General features: G+C 51.6%; 1 protein-coding gene across 1 annotated transcript; it reads left to right on the forward strand.

Annotated features, from left to right (window-relative positions):
- Window positions 1-7438: 7438 nt before the first annotated feature.
- FBL (fibrillarin) lies at window positions 7439-17536 on the forward strand. Its single transcript, XM_069740688.1, has 9 exons — window positions 7439-7518; window positions 12263-12448; window positions 12541-12654; window positions 12735-12829; window positions 12977-13147; window positions 13336-13468; window positions 13594-13706; window positions 16842-16987; window positions 17076-17536. Exons 1-9 carry the CDS (start codon window positions 7509-7511, stop codon window positions 17098-17100), a joined length of 993 nt encoding a protein of 330 aa, XP_069596789.1. The 5' UTR covers window positions 7439-7508; the 3' UTR covers window positions 17101-17536.
- Window positions 17537-18673: the final 1137 nt, after the last annotated feature.

The following is an 18673-nucleotide window of genomic DNA, read 5'->3' on the forward strand; positions in this document are numbered from 1 at the left end:
CGCGTGGCTGCTATATACTACCTGGCCAGTGTTACATACTATGTGGGCTGTGTTCTATACTGCGTGGGCTGCGTTATAAACTACATGGCTGCTATATACTACGTGGGCAGTGTTATATACTACGTGGCTGTGTTCTATACTGCGTGGCTGCAATATACCACGTGGCCACTGTTAGATACTATGTGGGCTGTGCTATATATAATGTGGCCAGTGTTACATACTACGTGGGCTGTGTTATATACTGCGTGGCTGCTATATACTGCGTGGGCTGTGTTATATACGTGGACCGTGTTATTTACTGCGTGGCCTATATTAACGCATCGGGTATTCTACAATATGTATGTATATAGCAGCCACATGGTATATACCACAGGCCACATAGTACTCCTATATACTACGTGGCCTGTGCTATATACTATGTGGCTGCTATATACATACATATTCTAGAATACCCGATGCGTTAGAATCGGGCCACCATCTAGTTTTTAATAAATGGCATGGGACCCCTCTTTTTGATAACCAGCCATGATAAAGCTGACAGGTGAGGGCTGCAACGCACAACTGTGGGTTTTGCCTGTGCTGGTTATAAAAATAGAGGGACCACACATCATTTTTTTTTATTCATTGCACAACATCAGTGGCACCTGGTCTCACTGTAACCAGCGATAGCAAGTGTATGCTGATGAGAGTAAGGGCTTGTTTTCACTTGCGAGGAACACGTCCGTGTCTCGCATGTGGAAACGAAGCTCTGGCGCCGGCACTCCGGAGTGGAGCGTGCAGCTGCATGTGTTGCTATGCGGCCGCACGCTCTGCTCCGGAGTGCCGGCGCCGGAACTTCGTTTCCACATGCGAGACACGGACGTGTTTCTCGCATGTGGAAACAAGCCCTAATACTCATCAGGTGACACATGTGACCGGCGGTAACCTTTTTTGTACCGCCGGTCACATCTGCCAGCTCACACGTTATCATCTGCGTGACAGTGTGGGAACCGCAGATCATTTTAAAAAATGGCACTTAAAAAAAACAACAAAATAAGCAAATACCGTGTAGTCAATAAATAGCAATAGTGCATGGAAATACTATAGGATGCTTAGTTAGCGTTATTTTGATTAAAACAAACATATAAGCCATCCTACCACGACACGGTGACCCTAGTCAAGCCCGTGCCAACCTCTGGTAATTAAACCTTACCATGTGCCAAATGATGTACATGTGAATAAGGGCTGAGACCCGACTGCTGGACTCCCAGCCATGGGGAACTAGATGACTGTAATGCCCAGCTCCAGGAAAAGGGAGGCTGCACCTTTGTTTGCCCAGAATGCAAAAATAAAATAAGATGCTAGACATGTTTGGTATCTGCGCAGTCGTACTGACTTGGGGAATCATAATGGCAGCTCAGTTTCACAGCCAAAGCTAACAGACAGTTCTCCATCCTCCTCCTTCTCGACCTGTCCTCTGCTTTCGACACAGTCGATCACTGCTTACTGCTACAGATTCTTCCCTCGGCATCAAAGACCTTGCCCTGTCCTGGATCTCCTCATACCTTTCCGACCGCACATTTAGCATTTCGCACTCACACACTACCTCCTCATCCCGCCCTCTATCTGTTGGAGTCCCTCAAGGCTCTGTCCTAGGGCCCCTACTTTTTTCCATCTATACCCTTGGCCTAGGACCAGGGCCGTATTTAGAGTTTCTGCTGCCCTAGGCACTTTTAGTGCTGCCTCCCCCTTTGGTGAGTATGACGCTATCGGCAGTGACTTTGGCAAGAATCGTTGTTATGAAAGTCGCCTTTTGCAGCAGATCCGGCAGTTTTTCCACATCTGCCGTGTAACGGATCACTTACGGCAACACTGCGTACGGCCTCATTCATTTCCTATGGGATTTGTGGACATTTGTGGAACTTGCCGCGATCCGGCAAATGCGGTATCATACCTCCCAACTTTTGAAGAAGGGAAAGAGGGATAAAGTTTGTGGGGCGCTATGCGGAAAATTTTAGGCCACGCTTCTGACCACACCCTTTTCACAACTAGTCACACCCATACCCACGCCCCAACCACATCCATTTAGTACTGCTGATCACACTTTCATAAACAATAATTACAAACAAAAAAAAAATACGGCCACACAGTGCTCCATACTGTATAATGGCCACACATGATGCTCCATACTGTATAATGGCCCCACAGTGCTCTATACTGTATAATGACTGCACATGATGCTCCATACTGTATAATGACCGCACATGATGCTCCATACTGTATAATGGCCCCACAGTGCTCCATACTGTATAATGACCACACATGATGCTCTATACTGTATAATGGCCACACATGATGCTCTATACTGTATAATGACTGCACATGATGCTCCATACTGTATAATGGCTCCACATGATGCTCCATACTGTACAATGGCCACACAGTGCTCCATACTGTATAATGACCACACATGATGCTCTATACTGTATAATGGCCACACATGATGCTCCATACTGTATAATGACTGCACATGATGCTCCATACTGTATAATGACCCCACATGATGCTCTATACTGTATGACTGCACATGATGCTCCATACTGTATAATGGCCCCACAGTGCTCCATAGTGTATAATGACCACACATGATGCTCTATACTGTATAATGACTGCACATGATGCTCCATACTGTATAATGGCCGCACATGATGCTCCATACTGTATAATGGCCACACAGTGCTCCATACTGTATAATGACCACACATGATACTCTATACTGTATAATGACTGCACATGATGCTCCATACTGTATAATGGCCACACACGATGCTAAATACTGCATAATTGCCCCCTCCCTCCCATCTTGTATGCATGGCTCATATCCCCCTCCCATCCTGTATGCATGGCTCATCTCACCCCCCTCCCATCCGGTATGCATGGCTCATTTCACCCCTCCTCCCATCCTGTATGCATGGCTCATCTCACCCCCCCTCCTATCCTGTATGCATGGCTCATCTCACCCCCCCCATCCTGTATGCATGGCTCATCTCACCCCCCTCCCATCCTGTATGCATGGCTCATCTCACCCCCCCTCCTTTCCTGTATGCATGGCTCATCTCACCCCCCCCTCCCATCCTGTATGCATGGCTCATCTCACCCCCCCTCCTTTCCTGTATGCATGGCTCATCTCACCCCCCCTCCCATCCTGTATGCATGGCTCATCTCACCTCCCCTCCCATCCTGTATGCATGGCTCATCTCACCCCCCCTCCTTTCCTGTATGCATGGCTCATCTCACCCCCCCTCCCTTCCTGTATGCATGGCTCATCTCACCCCCCCATCTTGTATGCATGGCTTATTTCCCCCCCCCCATCTTGTATGCATGGCTCGGCTCCCCACTCCCATCTTGCATGGCTCGGCTCCCCGTCCTCCTTCATCCTCCCCCCCCCTGTCCTCCCTGGCTGTCATACTCACCTTTCCCACACGGCTCCAAACATCCCTCCATCTCTGTCCCGGCGCAGCACCTCCTTCCTGCGTGAGCGGTCATGTGGAACCGCTCATTAAGGTCATGAATATGCGTCCATATTCATCACCTTAATGAGTGGTACCATGTGACCGCTCACACAGGACGAGCTGCCGGCGCTGAGACCAGGCATGGCTGGAGTAGGGTGAGCATGACATCTTCAAGGAGGCAGGCAGCCGGCGGGCAGACAGGGGGGGGGGGCGGGTTGGTGACCCCGGACTTTAATTTAAAAAAAAACAGAAAAAAAACTTGCTCAGGTGCCGCCCCCGGCATCGTCCCGCCCTAGGCACCTCACTGACTCAGATGTCACCACTCTTCTGTCCAGAATCCCGGAGTGTCTATCGGCCATATCCTCCTTCACCTCTTGCTTCATAAAACTCAATGTAGACATAACCAAACTCATCATCTTACCTCCATCTCACGTATCCCCCCTACCTGACCTATCTATTACAGTAAACGGCGTCACGCTCTCACCCGCACCTGAAATCTGCTGCCGCGGAATACCTCTCGATTCTGCCCTGTTTTTCAAATCGCACGTCCAAACTCTTGCCATCTCCTGTCGCCTCCAACTCAAAAATATTGCCAGAATCCGTCCCTTCCTCAGCCCACAATCTACTAAAACTCTTGTGCATGCCCTCATCATCTCCCGCCTCGACTACTGCAACACCCTTCTCTGTGGCCTCCCCGCTAACTCCTTGCACCACTCCAGTCTGTCCTCAACTCTGCTGCCCGGCTAATCCACCTCTCTCCTCGTTACTCCCCTGCTTCTCCCCTCTGCAAATCCCTCCACTTGCTCCCAATTTCCAAACGAATCCAGTTCAAACTACTAACACTGATCTACAAAGCCATTCACAACCTGTCCCCTCCCTATATCTTTGAACTAATCTCCCACTATCTTCCCTCACGTGATCTCCGATCCTCCCAAGACCTCCTACTCTCCTCCACACTTATTTGTTCCTCACACAACCGCCTCCAAGATTTCTCCCGAATATCCCCCATCCTCTGCAATTCCACGACTCAACACATCTGATTATCCACCACCCTCGGCTCCTTCAGACGGAACCTGAAAACCCATCTCTTCAGGAAAGCCTACAATCTGCAATAACCATTCTGCTGCCTCACCAACCACCCGAGCTGCCCCCTCACCAACCACCCGAGCTGCTGCCTCACCACTACCCGAGCTGCCGCATCACCAACCACCTGAGCTGCCGCCTCACCACCACCTGAGCTGATGCCTCACCACCACCCGAGCTGCCGCCTCACCAACCACCCAAGCCGCTGCCACGTCACCAACCACACGAGCTGCCACCTCACCAACCACCCGAGCTGCCACCTCACCAACTACCTGAGCTGCCGCCTCACCAACCACCCGAGCCGCTGCCACCTCACCAACCACCCGAGCTGCCACCTCACCAACCACACGAGCTGCCACCTCACCAACCACCCGAGCCGCTGCCACCTGACCAACCACCAGAGCTGCCGCCTCACCAACCACCCGAGCCGCTGCCACCTCACCAACCACCCGAGCTGCCACCTCACCAACCACACGAGCTGCCACCTCACCAACCACCCGAGCCGCTGCCACCTGACCAACCACCCGAGCTGCCACCTCACCAACCACCCGAACTGCCGCCTCACCAACCACCCGAGCCGCTGCCACATCACCAACCACCTGAGCTGCCTCCTCACCAACCACCCGAGCTGCCGCCTCACCAACCACCCGAGCTGCCACCTCACCAACCACCCGAGCCGCTGCCACCTGACCAACCACCCGAGCTGCCACCTCACCAACCACCCGAACTGCCGCCTCACCAACCACCCGAGCCGCTGCCACATCACCAACCACCTGAGCTGCCTCCTCACCAACCACCCGAGCTGCCGCCTCACCAACCACCCGAGCTGCCGCCTCACCAACCACGCGAGCCGCTGCCACATCACCAACCACCTGAGCTGCCTCCTCACCAACCACCTGAGCTGCCACCTCACCAACCACCTGAGCTGCCACCTCACCAACCACCCGAGCTGCTGCCTCACCAACCACCCGAGCTGCCTCCTCACCAACCAACCGAGCTGCCACCTCACCAACCACCCGAGCTGCCTCCTCACCAACCAACCGAGCTGCCACCTCACCAACCACCCGAGCTGCCGCCTCACCGACCTCCTGTCTCTTCCTCATAATCCTATAGAATGTAAGTCCGCAAGGACAGGGTCCTCTCCCCTCTGTACTGGTCTGTCACTGTAAATTTGTTTACTGTTAATCATATCTATAACCCTGTATGTAACCCCTTCTCATGTACAGCACCAAGGAATTAATGGTGCTATATAAATAATAATAATAATATGGTGAACATGGTAAAAAAAAATCCCCCAAAACAGTTGTTGAATTGCATATTTATTATTTTTTTGCAATTTACCGCCCCTAGATTTTTTTGCCCCGTTCTCCAGTACATGAGATCTTTGGTGCCATACAAAAGTCCAACTCGCCCTGAAAAAAAACAACCCCTCATACAGCTATATGGCCGGAAAAAATGAAAAAAATGTATGGCTCTGGGAAGAAGGGGAGGAAAAATGGAAAATCGCAAAGGTGCTGAAAAGTATGTGACCCCCATCCACATCCACTTTCGGGGGGTTTTCTGAGCTCCTATTCTACATCCATAGACATTATTAATATGGAGTCTCTCATCTGCAGATATGACGGCTCCTGTTCTTCTGGGAGGGATTTCTACAAGATTTTTGGGAAATTTTTGCCCCTTCATCCAGAAGATCATTTGTTGTTGGGGAATCCGGACTCTCCATTACAGGATGGGGCTGGGGGTCTGTGCGGCCGCTCATGTACCCCCATGTCTGTATGGAGCTTGTGCACTGGGCACAGTCATGGGCGGCAGATAAGGGTATTTCCCAAACTGTTCCCGCAAAGCTGAAGATTACGATTTCCCATCACTGGATGGTCCGCGGCCGCCCCCTAATAACGGCTCCTATCCTAGCATTATCCCCCTCCATCATCTGTACAGGGGGCACAATGCAATCAGGGGGGGGTAGTGTCCTCCTGGAATCACCAAACCCAGACTCCTCCATAAGGCTAGGTTCTCATTGCGTTAGTGCAATCCGTTTAGCGCATACGCTAATGGACTGCGCTAACGCAATGTTCAAAAAGGGATCGCGTTTAGCGATCCCGCTAGCGCAGATGCCCAATCTGCGCTAGCGAGAACGGACCCAAAAACGCTGCAAGCAGCGTTCGAGGTCCGTCAGAAACTAACGGGACATCGCTAGCGCATGCCAAAAATGGCATACGTTAGCAATGCGTTAGTTACATTGCGCTCAATGGCTGCGCTAACGGACCCGTCACATTGCGTTAGTGGCGCTGTGTAATGGATTCCGTTAGCGGACTGCCACTTACGCAATGTGAACCTAGCCTAAGATGCAGATAGAGAAGTGCGATCCGTCACTGCACAGAACACGTCTCCTCCAGAGTCCAGTAATGGCGGCTTTACACCACTTCATCCAACGCTCAGCATTGTGCTTGGTGATGTACGGCTGCTTGCAGCTGCTCGACCATGAATCTACCGGAGGGGGCGCATTATTTATCAGACGAGGTCTGTACTCTGCAGTTATGGGGTCAGCAGAGCGGTGGGGACTATTCTCGCCATTTAGTCAGGTACATCCTCTTGGCAACCAATCATTCATCTGGCTGCTCTTAAAGGGATCTCTAGACACGTGTTCAGACTCTGAGGTGCTGCAAGAACTACAACTCCCATCATGCTGGCGACAAACATCCCAGTGTAACGCGGGTGACAAGAAAGTAACAAAACGTGTATACACAGAAAGAACTTTTAATAACCGCGAAGAGAGACTTTGCCCAAAACAAACATGTCGGCACCACACTTCCGGTAGCCGCTGCATTGTACGGCGCATGCGTCCCTCCTCCTTTTCCTGTTTACGCGGAGGCTCCTGGGAACTCAGATTCTAAGTGCGGCGGACACGTGTAGCACAGACGTCGAGCAGCGGACATGAGGCCAGGTGAGCGGCCGGGACCGGGGAGGTAGAGGCGGCCGGGGCTGTGTATAAGGATGGTTCCATGCAGGAGCTGCCGGGACCGGGGAGGTAGAGGCGGCCGGGGCTGTGTATACGGATGGTTCCATGCAGGAGCTGCCGGGACCGGGGAGGTAGAGGCGGCCGGGGCTGTGTATAAGGATGGTTCCATGCAGGAGCTGCCGGGACCGGGGAGGGAGAGGCGGCCTGGGGCGAGTGTGGTGGCCGGGGCTGTGTATAAGGATGGTTCCATGCAGGAGCTGCCGGGACCGGGGAGGGAGAGGCGGCCGGGGCTGTGTATAAGGATGGTTCCATGCAGGAGCTGCCGGGACCGGGGAGGGAGAGGCGGCCGGGGCTGTGTATACGGATGGTTCCATGCAGGAGCTGCCGGGACCGGGGAGGTAGAGGCGGCCGGGGCTGTGTATACGGATGGTTCCATGCAGGAGCTGCCGGGACCGGGGAGGTAGAGGCGGCCGGGGCTGTGTATACGGATGGTTCCATGCAGGAGCTGCCGGGACCGGGGAGGGAGAGGCGGCCGGGGCTGTGTATACGGATGGTTCAATGCAGGAGCTGCCGAGACCGGGGAGGTAGAGGCGGCCGGGGCTGTGTATACGGATGGTTCCATGCAGGAGCTGCCGGGACCGGGGAGGTAGAGGCGGCCGGGGCTGTGTATACGGATGGTTCCATGCAGGAGCTGCCGGGACCGGGGAGGTAGAGGCGGCCGGGGCTGTGTATACGGATGGTTCCATGCAGGAGCTGCCGGGACCGGGGAGGGAGAGGCGGCCGGGGCTGTGTATACGGATGGTTCAATGCAGGAGCTGCCGAGACCGGGGAGGTAGAGGCGGCCGGGGCTGTGTATACGGATGGTTCCATGCAGGAGCTGCCGGGACCGGGGAGGTAGAGGCGGCCGGGGCTGTGTATACGGATGGTTCCATGCAGGAGCTGCCGGGACCGGGGAGGTAGAGGCGGCCGGGGCTGTGTATACGGATGGTTCCATGCAGGAGCTGCCGGGACCGGGGAGGTAGAGGCGGCCGGGGCTGTGTATACGGATGGTTCCATGCAGGAGCTGCCGGGACCGGGGAGGGAGAGGCGGCCGGGGCTGTGTATACGGATGGTTCAATGCAGGAGCTGCCGAGACCGGGGAGGTAGAGGCGGCCGGGGCTGTGTATATGGATGGTTCAATGCAGGAGCTGCCGAGACCGGGGAGGTAGAGGGGGCCGGGGCTGTGTATAAGGATGGTTCCATGCAGGAGCTGCCGGGACCGGGGAATGAGAGGCGGCCGGGGCTGTGTATACGGATGGTTCAATGCAGGAGCTGCCGAGACTGGGGAGGTAGAGGCGGCCGGGGCTGTGTATACGGATGGTTCAATGCAGGAGCTGCCGAGACTGGGGAGGTAGAGGGGGCCGGGGCTGTGTATATGGATGGTTCCATGCAGGAGCTGCCGGGACCGGGGAGGTAGAGGCGGCCGGGGCTGTGTATAAGGATGGTTCCATGCAGGAGCTGCCGGGACCGGGGAATGAGAGGCGGCCGGGGCTGTGTATACGGATGGTTCAATGCAGGAGCTGCCGAGACTGGGGAGGTAGAGGCGGCCGGGGCTGTGTATACGGATGGTTCAATGCAGGAGCTGCCGAGACTGGGGAGGTAGAGGGGGCCGGGGCTGTGTATATGGATGGTTCCATGCAGGAGCTGCCGGGACTGGGGAGGTAGAGGCGGCCGGGGCTGTGTATAAGGATGGTTCCATGCAGGAGCTGCCGGGACCGGGGAGGTAGAGGCGGCCGGGGCTGTGTATATGGATGGTTCCATGCAGGAGCTGCCGGGACCGGGGAGGGAGAGGCGGCCGGGGCTGTGTATACGGATGGTTCCATGCAGGAGCTGCCGGGACCGGGGAGGTAGAGGCGGCCGGGGCTGTGTATACGGATGGTTCCATGCAGGAGCTGCCGGGACCGGGGAGGTAGAGGCGGCCGGGCCTGTGTATACGGATGGTTCCATGCAGGAGCTGCCGGGACCGGGGAGGTAGAGGCGGCCGGGCCTGTGTATATGGATGGTTCAATGCAGGAGCTGCCGAGACTGGGGAGGGAGAGGCGGCCGGGGCTGTGTATAAGGATGGTTCAATGCAGGAGCTGCCGGGACCGGGGAGGTAGAGGCGGCCGGGGCTGTGTATACGGATGGTTCAATGCAGGAGCTGCCGGGACCGGGGAGGTAGAGGCGGCCGGGGCTGTGTATACGGATGGTTCAGTGCAGGAGCTGCCGGGACCGGGGAGGTAGAGGCGGCCGGGGCTGTGTATACGGATGGTTCCATGCAGGAGCTGCCGGGACCGGGGAGGTAGAGGCGGCCGGGGCTGTGTATATGGATGGTTCCATGCAGGAGCTGCCGGGACCGGGGAGGTAGAGGCGGCCGGGGCTGTGTATAAGGATGGTTCCATGCAGGAGCTGCCGGGACCGGGGAGGTAGAGGCGGCCGGGGCTGTGTATACGGATGGTTCAATGCAGGAGCTGCCGAGACTGGGGAGGTAGAGGGGGCCGGGGCTGTGTATATGGATGGTTCCATGCAGGAGCTGCCGGGACCGGGGAGGTAGAGGCGGCCGGGGCTGTGTATAAGGATGGTTCCATGCAGGAGCTGCCGGGACCGGGGAATGAGAGGCGGCCGGGGCTGTGTATACGGATGGTTCAATGCAGGAGCTGCCGAGACTGGGGAGGTAGAGGCGGCCGGGGCTGTGTATACGGATGGTTCAATGCAGGAGCTGCCGAGACTGGGGAGGTAGAGGGGGCCGGGGCTGTGTATATGGATGGTTCCATGCAGGAGCTGCCGGGACTGGGGAGGTAGAGGCGGCCGGGGCTGTGTATAAGGATGGTTCCATGCAGGAGCTGCCGGGACCGGGGAGGTAGAGGCGGCCGGGGCTGTGTATACGGATGGTTCCATGCAGGAGCTGCCGGGACCGGGGAGGGAGAGGCGGCCGGGCCTGTGTATATGGATGGTTCCATGCAGGAGCTGCCGGGACCGGGGAGGTAGAGGCGGCCGGGGCTGTGTATACGGATGGTTCCATGCAGGAGCTGCCGGGACTGGGGAGGTAGAGGCGGCCGGGGCTGTGTATAAGGATGGTTCCATGCAGGAGCTGCCGGGACCGGGGAGGTAGAGGCGGCCGGGGCTGTGTATACGGATGGTTCCATGCAGGAGCTGCCGGGACCGGGGAATGAGAGGCGGCCGGGGCTGTGTATAAGGATGGTTCCATGCAGGAGCTGCCGGGGAGGGAGAGGCGGCCGGGCCTGTGTATAAGGATGGTTCCATGCCGGAGCTGTCGGGACCGGGGAGGTAGAGGCGGCCGGGGCTGTGTATACGGATGGTTCCATGCAGGAGCTGCCGGGACCGGGGAGGTAGAGGCGGCCGGGGCTGTGTATAAGGATGGTTCCATGCAGGAGCTGCCGGGACCGGGGAGGTAGAGGCGGCCGGGGCTGTGTATATGGATGGTTCCATGCAGGAGCTGCCGGGACCGGGGAGGTAGAGGCGGCCGGGCCTGTGTATATGGATGGTTCCATGCAGGAGCTGCCGGGACCGGGGAGGTAGAGGCGGCCGGGGCTGTGTATAAGGATGGTTCCATGCAGGAGCTGCCGGGACCGGGGAGGGAGAGGCGGCCGGGCCTGTGTATAAGGATGGTTCCATGCAGGAGCTGCCGGGACCGGGGAGGTAGAGGCGGCCGGGGCTGTGTATATGGATGGTTCCATGCAGGAGCTGCCGGGACTGGGGAGGTAGAGGCGGCCGGGGCTGTGTATACGGATGGTTCCATGCAGGAGCTGCCGGGACCGGGGAATGAGAGGCGGCCGGGGCTGTGTATAAGGATGGTTCCATGCAGGAGCTGCCGGGACCGGGGAGGTAGAGGCGGCCGGGGCTGTGTATATGGATGGTTCCATGCAGGAGCTGCCGGGACTGGGGAGGTAGAGGGGGCCGGGCCTGTGTATATGGATGGTTCCATGCAGGAGCTGCCGGGACCGGGGAGGGAGAGGCGGCCGGGGCTGTGTATAAGGATGGTTCCATGCAGGAGCTGCCGGGACCGGGGAGGTAGAGGCGGCCGGGCTGTGTATAAGGATGGTTCCATGCAGGAGCTGCCGGGACCGGGGAGGTAGAGGCGGCCGGGGCTGTGTATAAGGATGGTTCCATGCAGGAGCTGCCGGGACCGGGGAGGGAGAGGCGGCCGGGCCTGTGTATAAGGATGGTTCCATGCAGGAGCTGCCGGGACCGGGGAGGTAGAGGCGGCCGGGGCTGTGTATAAGGATGGTTCCATGCAGGAGCTGCCGGGACTGGGGAGGTAGAGGCGGCCGGGGCTGTGTATAAGGATGGTTCCATGCAGGAGCTGCCGGGGAGGTAGAGGCGGCCGGGGCTGTGTATAAGGATGGTTCCATGCAGGAGCTGCCGGGACCGGGGAGGTAGAGGGGGCCGGGGCTGTGTATATGGATGGTTCCATGCAGGAGCCGCCATGACCGCGGTTATAATGGACCCCAGTTGATGGAGACGTCTCCTTCCTGTAGGATCGGGCACTTCTCCAGGTGATCTGATCACTCTGCCCGATCCACATTATTATCTGCTGGGGATTACAACAACTCCCATCATCCACAGGCTGATAATCCCAGCAGGACGCCCTGCGGGTGTGTGAGGTTCATTTATATCTTTTTTGGGTGCAGACGGTCGGGCCCCCACCGATCTTTAGCCAGGCCGTCCCTTTAATATCTTTCTCTTGCAGGATTCAGTCCCCGAGGAGGCGGCAGAGGATTTGGTGACCGCGGTCGAGGTGGCGGCAGAGGAGGATTTGGCGACCGCGGTGGCAGAGGCGGATTTGGTGGCAGAGGGGGAGGATTTGGTGACCGCGGCGGGAGAGGAGGCTTTGGAGGCCGGGGGAGAGGCGGCTTTGGTGACCGCGGAGGGAGAGGTAAGTGCATACACCGGGCGATGGCGCCAGAGCTGCAGACAGTCGCCATTGTGGTGATTGATGTGTATATACTGATTTTCTTGCTTTTGCAGGTGGATTTCGGTCTCCAGGCAGGGGTGGTCCTCGGGGAGGCAGAGGAGGACGCGGCGGGAGAGGGGGATTCGGAGCTGGAAGGAAAGTTGTTGTGGAGCCACATAGACATGAAGGTGAGGACGGGGTCTTACTCTCGGAGGAGGGGTCCGCGGGGGAGGATTTGTGCTTAGTCTCGGCCTGTTTCCTTCTCCAGGAGTTTTCATCTGCAGAGGGAAGGAGGACGCCCTGGTGACCAAGAACCTGGTGCCCGGAGAGTCTGTGTATGGAGAGAAGAGGATCTCCGTGGAGGTTTGTAGTCTGGGGGGAAACTGTAAGCGCCCCCTAGTGGCCTCCGCAGGCAGTCAGGACCACCTGCCTTCATCTGCTGCCCCTGAGGGGGGGGGGATTCTGCTAAAGTTCACCGGACAATGATGAAATATTTCCTTGTTCTTTCAGGACGGAGAATTAAAAACTGAATACAGAGCCTGGAACCCCTTCAGATCAAAGCTGGCGGCAGCCATCCTGGGTGGTGTCGACCAAATTCACATAAAACCTGGATCCAAAGTCTTGTATCTCGGAGCCGCTTCCGGGACTACCGTGTCCCACGTGTCTGACTTGGTTGGCCCAGTAAGTGAAGGCTTTATGTGGGTAGGTGTGGGGAGGGGGGGGGATGGCGGAAACCTCTGCAGGGGAGAGGGATGGCGAGGGAACGGCGGAGTTGTGGGTGTGTCTGCGGGGAAGGGGGGACAAATCTGTCTCGTAAAGGGACAAGGTGTCGTCGCGTCATATTAAACATCTCTCGTTTCCTCTGGCAGGAAGGTTTGGTCTACGCTGTAGAATTCTCGCACAGATCTGGACGAGATCTCATTAATGTCGCCAAGAAACGTACAAACATCATCCCAGTGATTGAGGACGCCAGACACCCACACAAGTACCGCATGCTGCTCGGTAATGAGGTCACAAATTCACTCGGTTTGGGGGGGGGGGGGGAGGGGGAGGCACAGTGGCTTTTGTCCTGAGGCATAATGTATTACTGCATAATCGAGACTGATAACGTATTCTTCTCCTTCCAGGAATGGTTGACGTAATTTTCGCTGATGTAGCTCAACCCGATCAGACCAGAATTGTTGCCCTCAATGCCCACAACTTCCTGAAGAACGGCGGCCATTTTGTAATCTCTATAAAGGTTGGTACAGAAAATATATTCTAACGTCTGAGAATATAATTACTATAATACTGCCCCTATGTACAAGAATATCAAGAATATAACCACTATAATACTGCCCCTATGTACAAGAATATAACTACTATAATACTGCTCCTATGTACAAGAATATAACTACTATAATACTGCCCCTATGTACAAGAATATAACTACTATAATACTGCCCCTATGTACAAGAATATATCTACTATAATACTGCCCCTATGTACAAGAATATATCTACTATAATACTGCTCCTATGTACAAGAATATATCTACTATAATACTGCCCCTATGTACAAGAATATAACCATTATAATACTGCTCCTATGTACAAGAATATAACTACTATAATACTGCCCGTATGAACAAGAATATAACTACTATAATACTGCCCGTATGAACAAGAATATAACTACTATAATACTGCCCCTATGTACAAGAATATAACTACTATAATACTGCCCCTATGTACAAGAATATAACTACTATAATACTGCCCCTATGTACAAGAATATAACTACTATAATACTCCCCCTATGTACAAGAATATAACTACTGGTAAGTTCCGGACTGGACCAAGGGAACCCAGTGGACGTAGTGTATATGGACTTTTCAAAAGCTTTTGATACGGTGCCACACAAAAGGTTGCTACATAAAATGAGAATAATGGGGATAGGGGAAAATATGTGTAAGTGGGTTGAGAGCTGGCTCAGGGATAGGAATCAAAGGGTGGTTATTAATGGAGCACACTCGGACTGGGTCGCGGTTATCAGTGGGATACCACAGGGGTCAGTATTGGGCCCTCTTCTTTTTAACATATTTATTAATGACCTTGTAGGGGGCATACAGAGCAGAATTTCAATATTTGCAGATGACACCAAACTCTGCAGGGTAATCCATACAGGGGAGGACAATTTTATATTACAGGATGATTTATGTAAACTAGAAGCTTGGGCTGATAAATGGCAAATGAGCTTTAATGGGGATAAATGTAAGGTCATGCACTTGGGTAGAAGTAATAAGATGTATAATTATGTGCTTAATTCTAAATCTCTGGGCAAAACCGTCAATGAAAAAGACCTGGGTGTATGGGTGGATGACAAACTCATATTCAGTGGCCAGTGTCAGGCAGCTGCTACAAAGGCAAATAAAATAATGGGATGCATTAAAAGAGGCATAGATGCTCATGAGGAGAATATAATTTTACCTCTATACAAGTCACTAGTTCGACCACACTTAGAATACTGTGCACAGTTCTGGTCTCCGGTGTATAAGAAAGACATAGCTGAACTGGAGCGGGTGCAGAGAAGAGCGACCAAGGTTATTAGAGGACTGGGGGGTCTGCAATACCAAGATAGGTTATTACACTTGGGGCTATTTAGTTTGGAAAAACGAAGGCTAAGGGGTGATCTTATGTTAATATATAAATATATCAGGGGACAGTACAAAGACCTTTCTGATGATCTTTATACTCATAGACAGGCACAAGGGGGCATCCTCTACGTCTGGAGGAAAGAAGGTTTAAGCATAATAACAGACGCGGATTCTTTACTGTAAGAGCAGTGAGACTATGGAACTCTCTGCCGTATGATGTTGTAATGAGTGATTCATTACTAAAATTTAAGAGGGGACTGGATACCTTTCTGGAAAAGTATAATGTTACAGGTTATATACACTAGATTCCTTGATAGGGCGTTGATCCAGGGAACTAGTCTGATTGCCGTATGTGGAGTCGGGAAGGAATTTTTTTCCCCAATGTGGAGCTTACTCTTTGCCACATGGTTTTTTTTGCCTTCCTCTGGATCAACATGTTAGGGCATGTTAGGTTAGGCTATGGGTTGAACTAGATGGACTCTTCCTTCAATCTGAATAACTGTTACTGCCCCTATGTACAAGAATATAACTACTATAATACTGCCCCTATGTGCAAGAATATAACTACTATAATACTGCTCCTATGTACAAGAATATAACTACTATAATACTGCCCCTATATACAAGAATATAACTACTATAATACTGTCTCCTATATACAAGAATATAACTACTATAATACCGCCCCTATGTACAAGAATATAACTACTATAATACTGCTCCTATGTACAAGAATATAACTACTATAATACTGTCTCCTATATACAAGAATATAACTACTATCATACTGCTCCTATGTGCAAGAATATAACTACTATAATACCGCCCCTATGTACAAGAATATAACTACTATAATACTGCTCCTATGTACAAGAATATAACTAATATAATACTGCTCCTATGTACAAGAATATAACTACTATAATACTGCTCCTATGTACAAGAATATAACTACTATAATACTGCTCCTATGTACAAGAATATAACTACTATAATACTGCTCCTATGTACAAGAATATAACTACTATAATACTGCTTCTTATCTACAAGAATATAACTACTATAATACTGCTCCTATGTACAAGAATATAACTACTATAATACTGCCCCTATATACAAGAATATAACTACTATAATACTGTCTCCTATATACAAGAATATAACTACTATCATACTGCTCCTATGTGCAAGAATATAACTACTATAATACCGCCCCTATGTACAAGAATATAACTACTATAATACTGCTCCTATGTACAAGAATATAACTACTATAATACTGCTCCTATGTACAAGAATATAACTACTATAATACTGCTTCTTATCTACAAGAATATAACTACTATAATACTGCTCCTATGTACAAGAATATAACTACTATAATACTGCCCCTATATACAAGAATATAACTACTATAATACTGTCTCCTATATACAAGAATATAACTACTATCATACTGCTCCTATGTGCAAGAATATAACTACTATAATACCGCCCCTATGTACAAGAATATAACTACTATAATACTGCTCCTATGTACAAGAATATAACTACTATAACACTGCTTCTTATCTACAAGAATATAACTACTATAATACTGCCCCTATGTACAAGAATATAGCTACTATAATACTGCCCCTACGTACTAGAATATAACTGCTATAATGCTGCCCCCTGTGTGTGGGGGTATGATGTATGTAGTAGGGATGATGCTTATGGGGGTCTTTCCTCTTTCTATAGGCAAATTGCATTGACTCCACGGCGGCTCCGGAGGCCGTGTTTGCTTCAGAAGTAAAGAAAATGCAGCAAGAAAACATGAAACCCCAGGAACAGTTGACGCTTGAGCCGTATGAGAGGGATCACGCAGTGGTTGTTGGAATATACAGGTGTGTGTGTGTTACTACCTTTTTTGGGTGAGGGGTGTATTAACAGGGCTTTTTCTCCTGATCTCATACAATAATTTTTCTCTTTTAGGCCTCCACCAAAACAGAAGAAATGATTTTCCTACTTTAAAATTTTTATTTCTTTAAGACTTTATTTTTGTATATCAAGAATCCCACCGCACCGCATTGTCCCACTCCTCCTGCCCATGAAGATTGTGCAGGGGCCGCCTGGACTTTGCCTCTGCCTCCTCCCGTAGACGGAGCGGGGGTTACAGTGATGCCCTTTTAATAGGGCATTGACAAGGTTGCTGTTTATACGCTATGGTGTGTGGAGGGCGCTGTTGTTCTTGCTGGGCTCTGCTGACATTATTGGGGGGGTTTGATACGAGTTTGTCAATTCCTTATTAAATCGTCAATGGTTGAGCCTTTACCCTGTAGTGAAGTAATTTACCACTTTCGAAGGGCTGTGCTCTATTTCTACTCCTCCTTACGGATTTTTTGTTCTTGGAGATATTTGTTTTTTGGACAAACAATATAAAGGTTTTATCTTTACTCTTGTGCCTCGTGTCTTGGGGGGGAGGGGGCGCAATGGCACTATTTTATATAGTCTGCAATTTACCTATTGGAGGTCTGACACACATGAGAAAAAAAAAATCATGAACAGTTTAGAGATAAGTGAGCACTAAAATACAATATAGTACTGAAAAAAAATGTGAACAACTCTTTAATCGTTAGCTGCCATCGAAATGTACCCCAGAACAAGTAATAGTATATGGATGAGTAATTGAATCCAGATAAGTTTTTGGAGGGTTACATACTACTGAAATGTACCCCACAAGATGTAGTACTATAGATGAGTAATTGATTCCAGAAATATTTTAACTTTTTTCTGTAGTTTTGCATATCACCGTAATGTAACAATAACCGCGTTCAATTGTATGGATCGAATCCATAAAAATGTATTTAAGGTAAATATTTTGACAGTGTAGTTGATGTACTTCTACAATCAAAGACTTTGTAGAAATTGCAAAGCTAGGAAAAAATCATAAAGAGGGTCATCCATAAACCCTGAAAGGTAACATCTGGCGGGCCTCGTTCAAATATTTTTGAAGTTTAGTTGCTGTACTCCTACACTCATAAAGGTTTGGCACAAAGTACAAAGCCAGTAAAAAAGTACAAGGAGGGCAATACAGTAATCCTCTTCAGGTGTCCGCTTCGCCTCAGTATACAAGGACCATAGAAATACATTGTTATATATCCAATATATCTCTGTGGATATGTTTGTGTTACTGGGTTCAGTGCCTGCAATAGAGGTCAAGATGGCCAAATTCTGTGTGGCGCTCGTTATAAGCTATGGCTCAGTGGACAATTCACAGCCTGTGAACATGGAGGCATAAGTTAAATTCCTAGTGGAGTCTTGATCACCGGAGAAAAGGTAAATATATAAATAATATTCAATTTTTATAATTGGTCATTTTTATTTTCAATATTATATTGCAGGACTATGTGGGGGTACATATGCAGAACCATGTGAGGGTACATATGTGGGGGTACATATGCAGGGCCATGTGGGGGTACATATACGGGGTTGCAGGGCTATGTGGGGGTGCGTATGCAGGGCTATAAATGGGGGTTGCAGGGCCATGTGGGGGTACATATGCGGGGGGTTGCAGGGCTATGTGGGGGTAC

Source organism: Ranitomeya imitator, chromosome 10 (assembly GCF_032444005.1).
Source record: "Ranitomeya imitator isolate aRanImi1 chromosome 10, aRanImi1.pri, whole genome shotgun sequence".
NCBI lineage: Eukaryota > Metazoa > Chordata > Amphibia > Anura > Dendrobatidae > Ranitomeya > Ranitomeya imitator.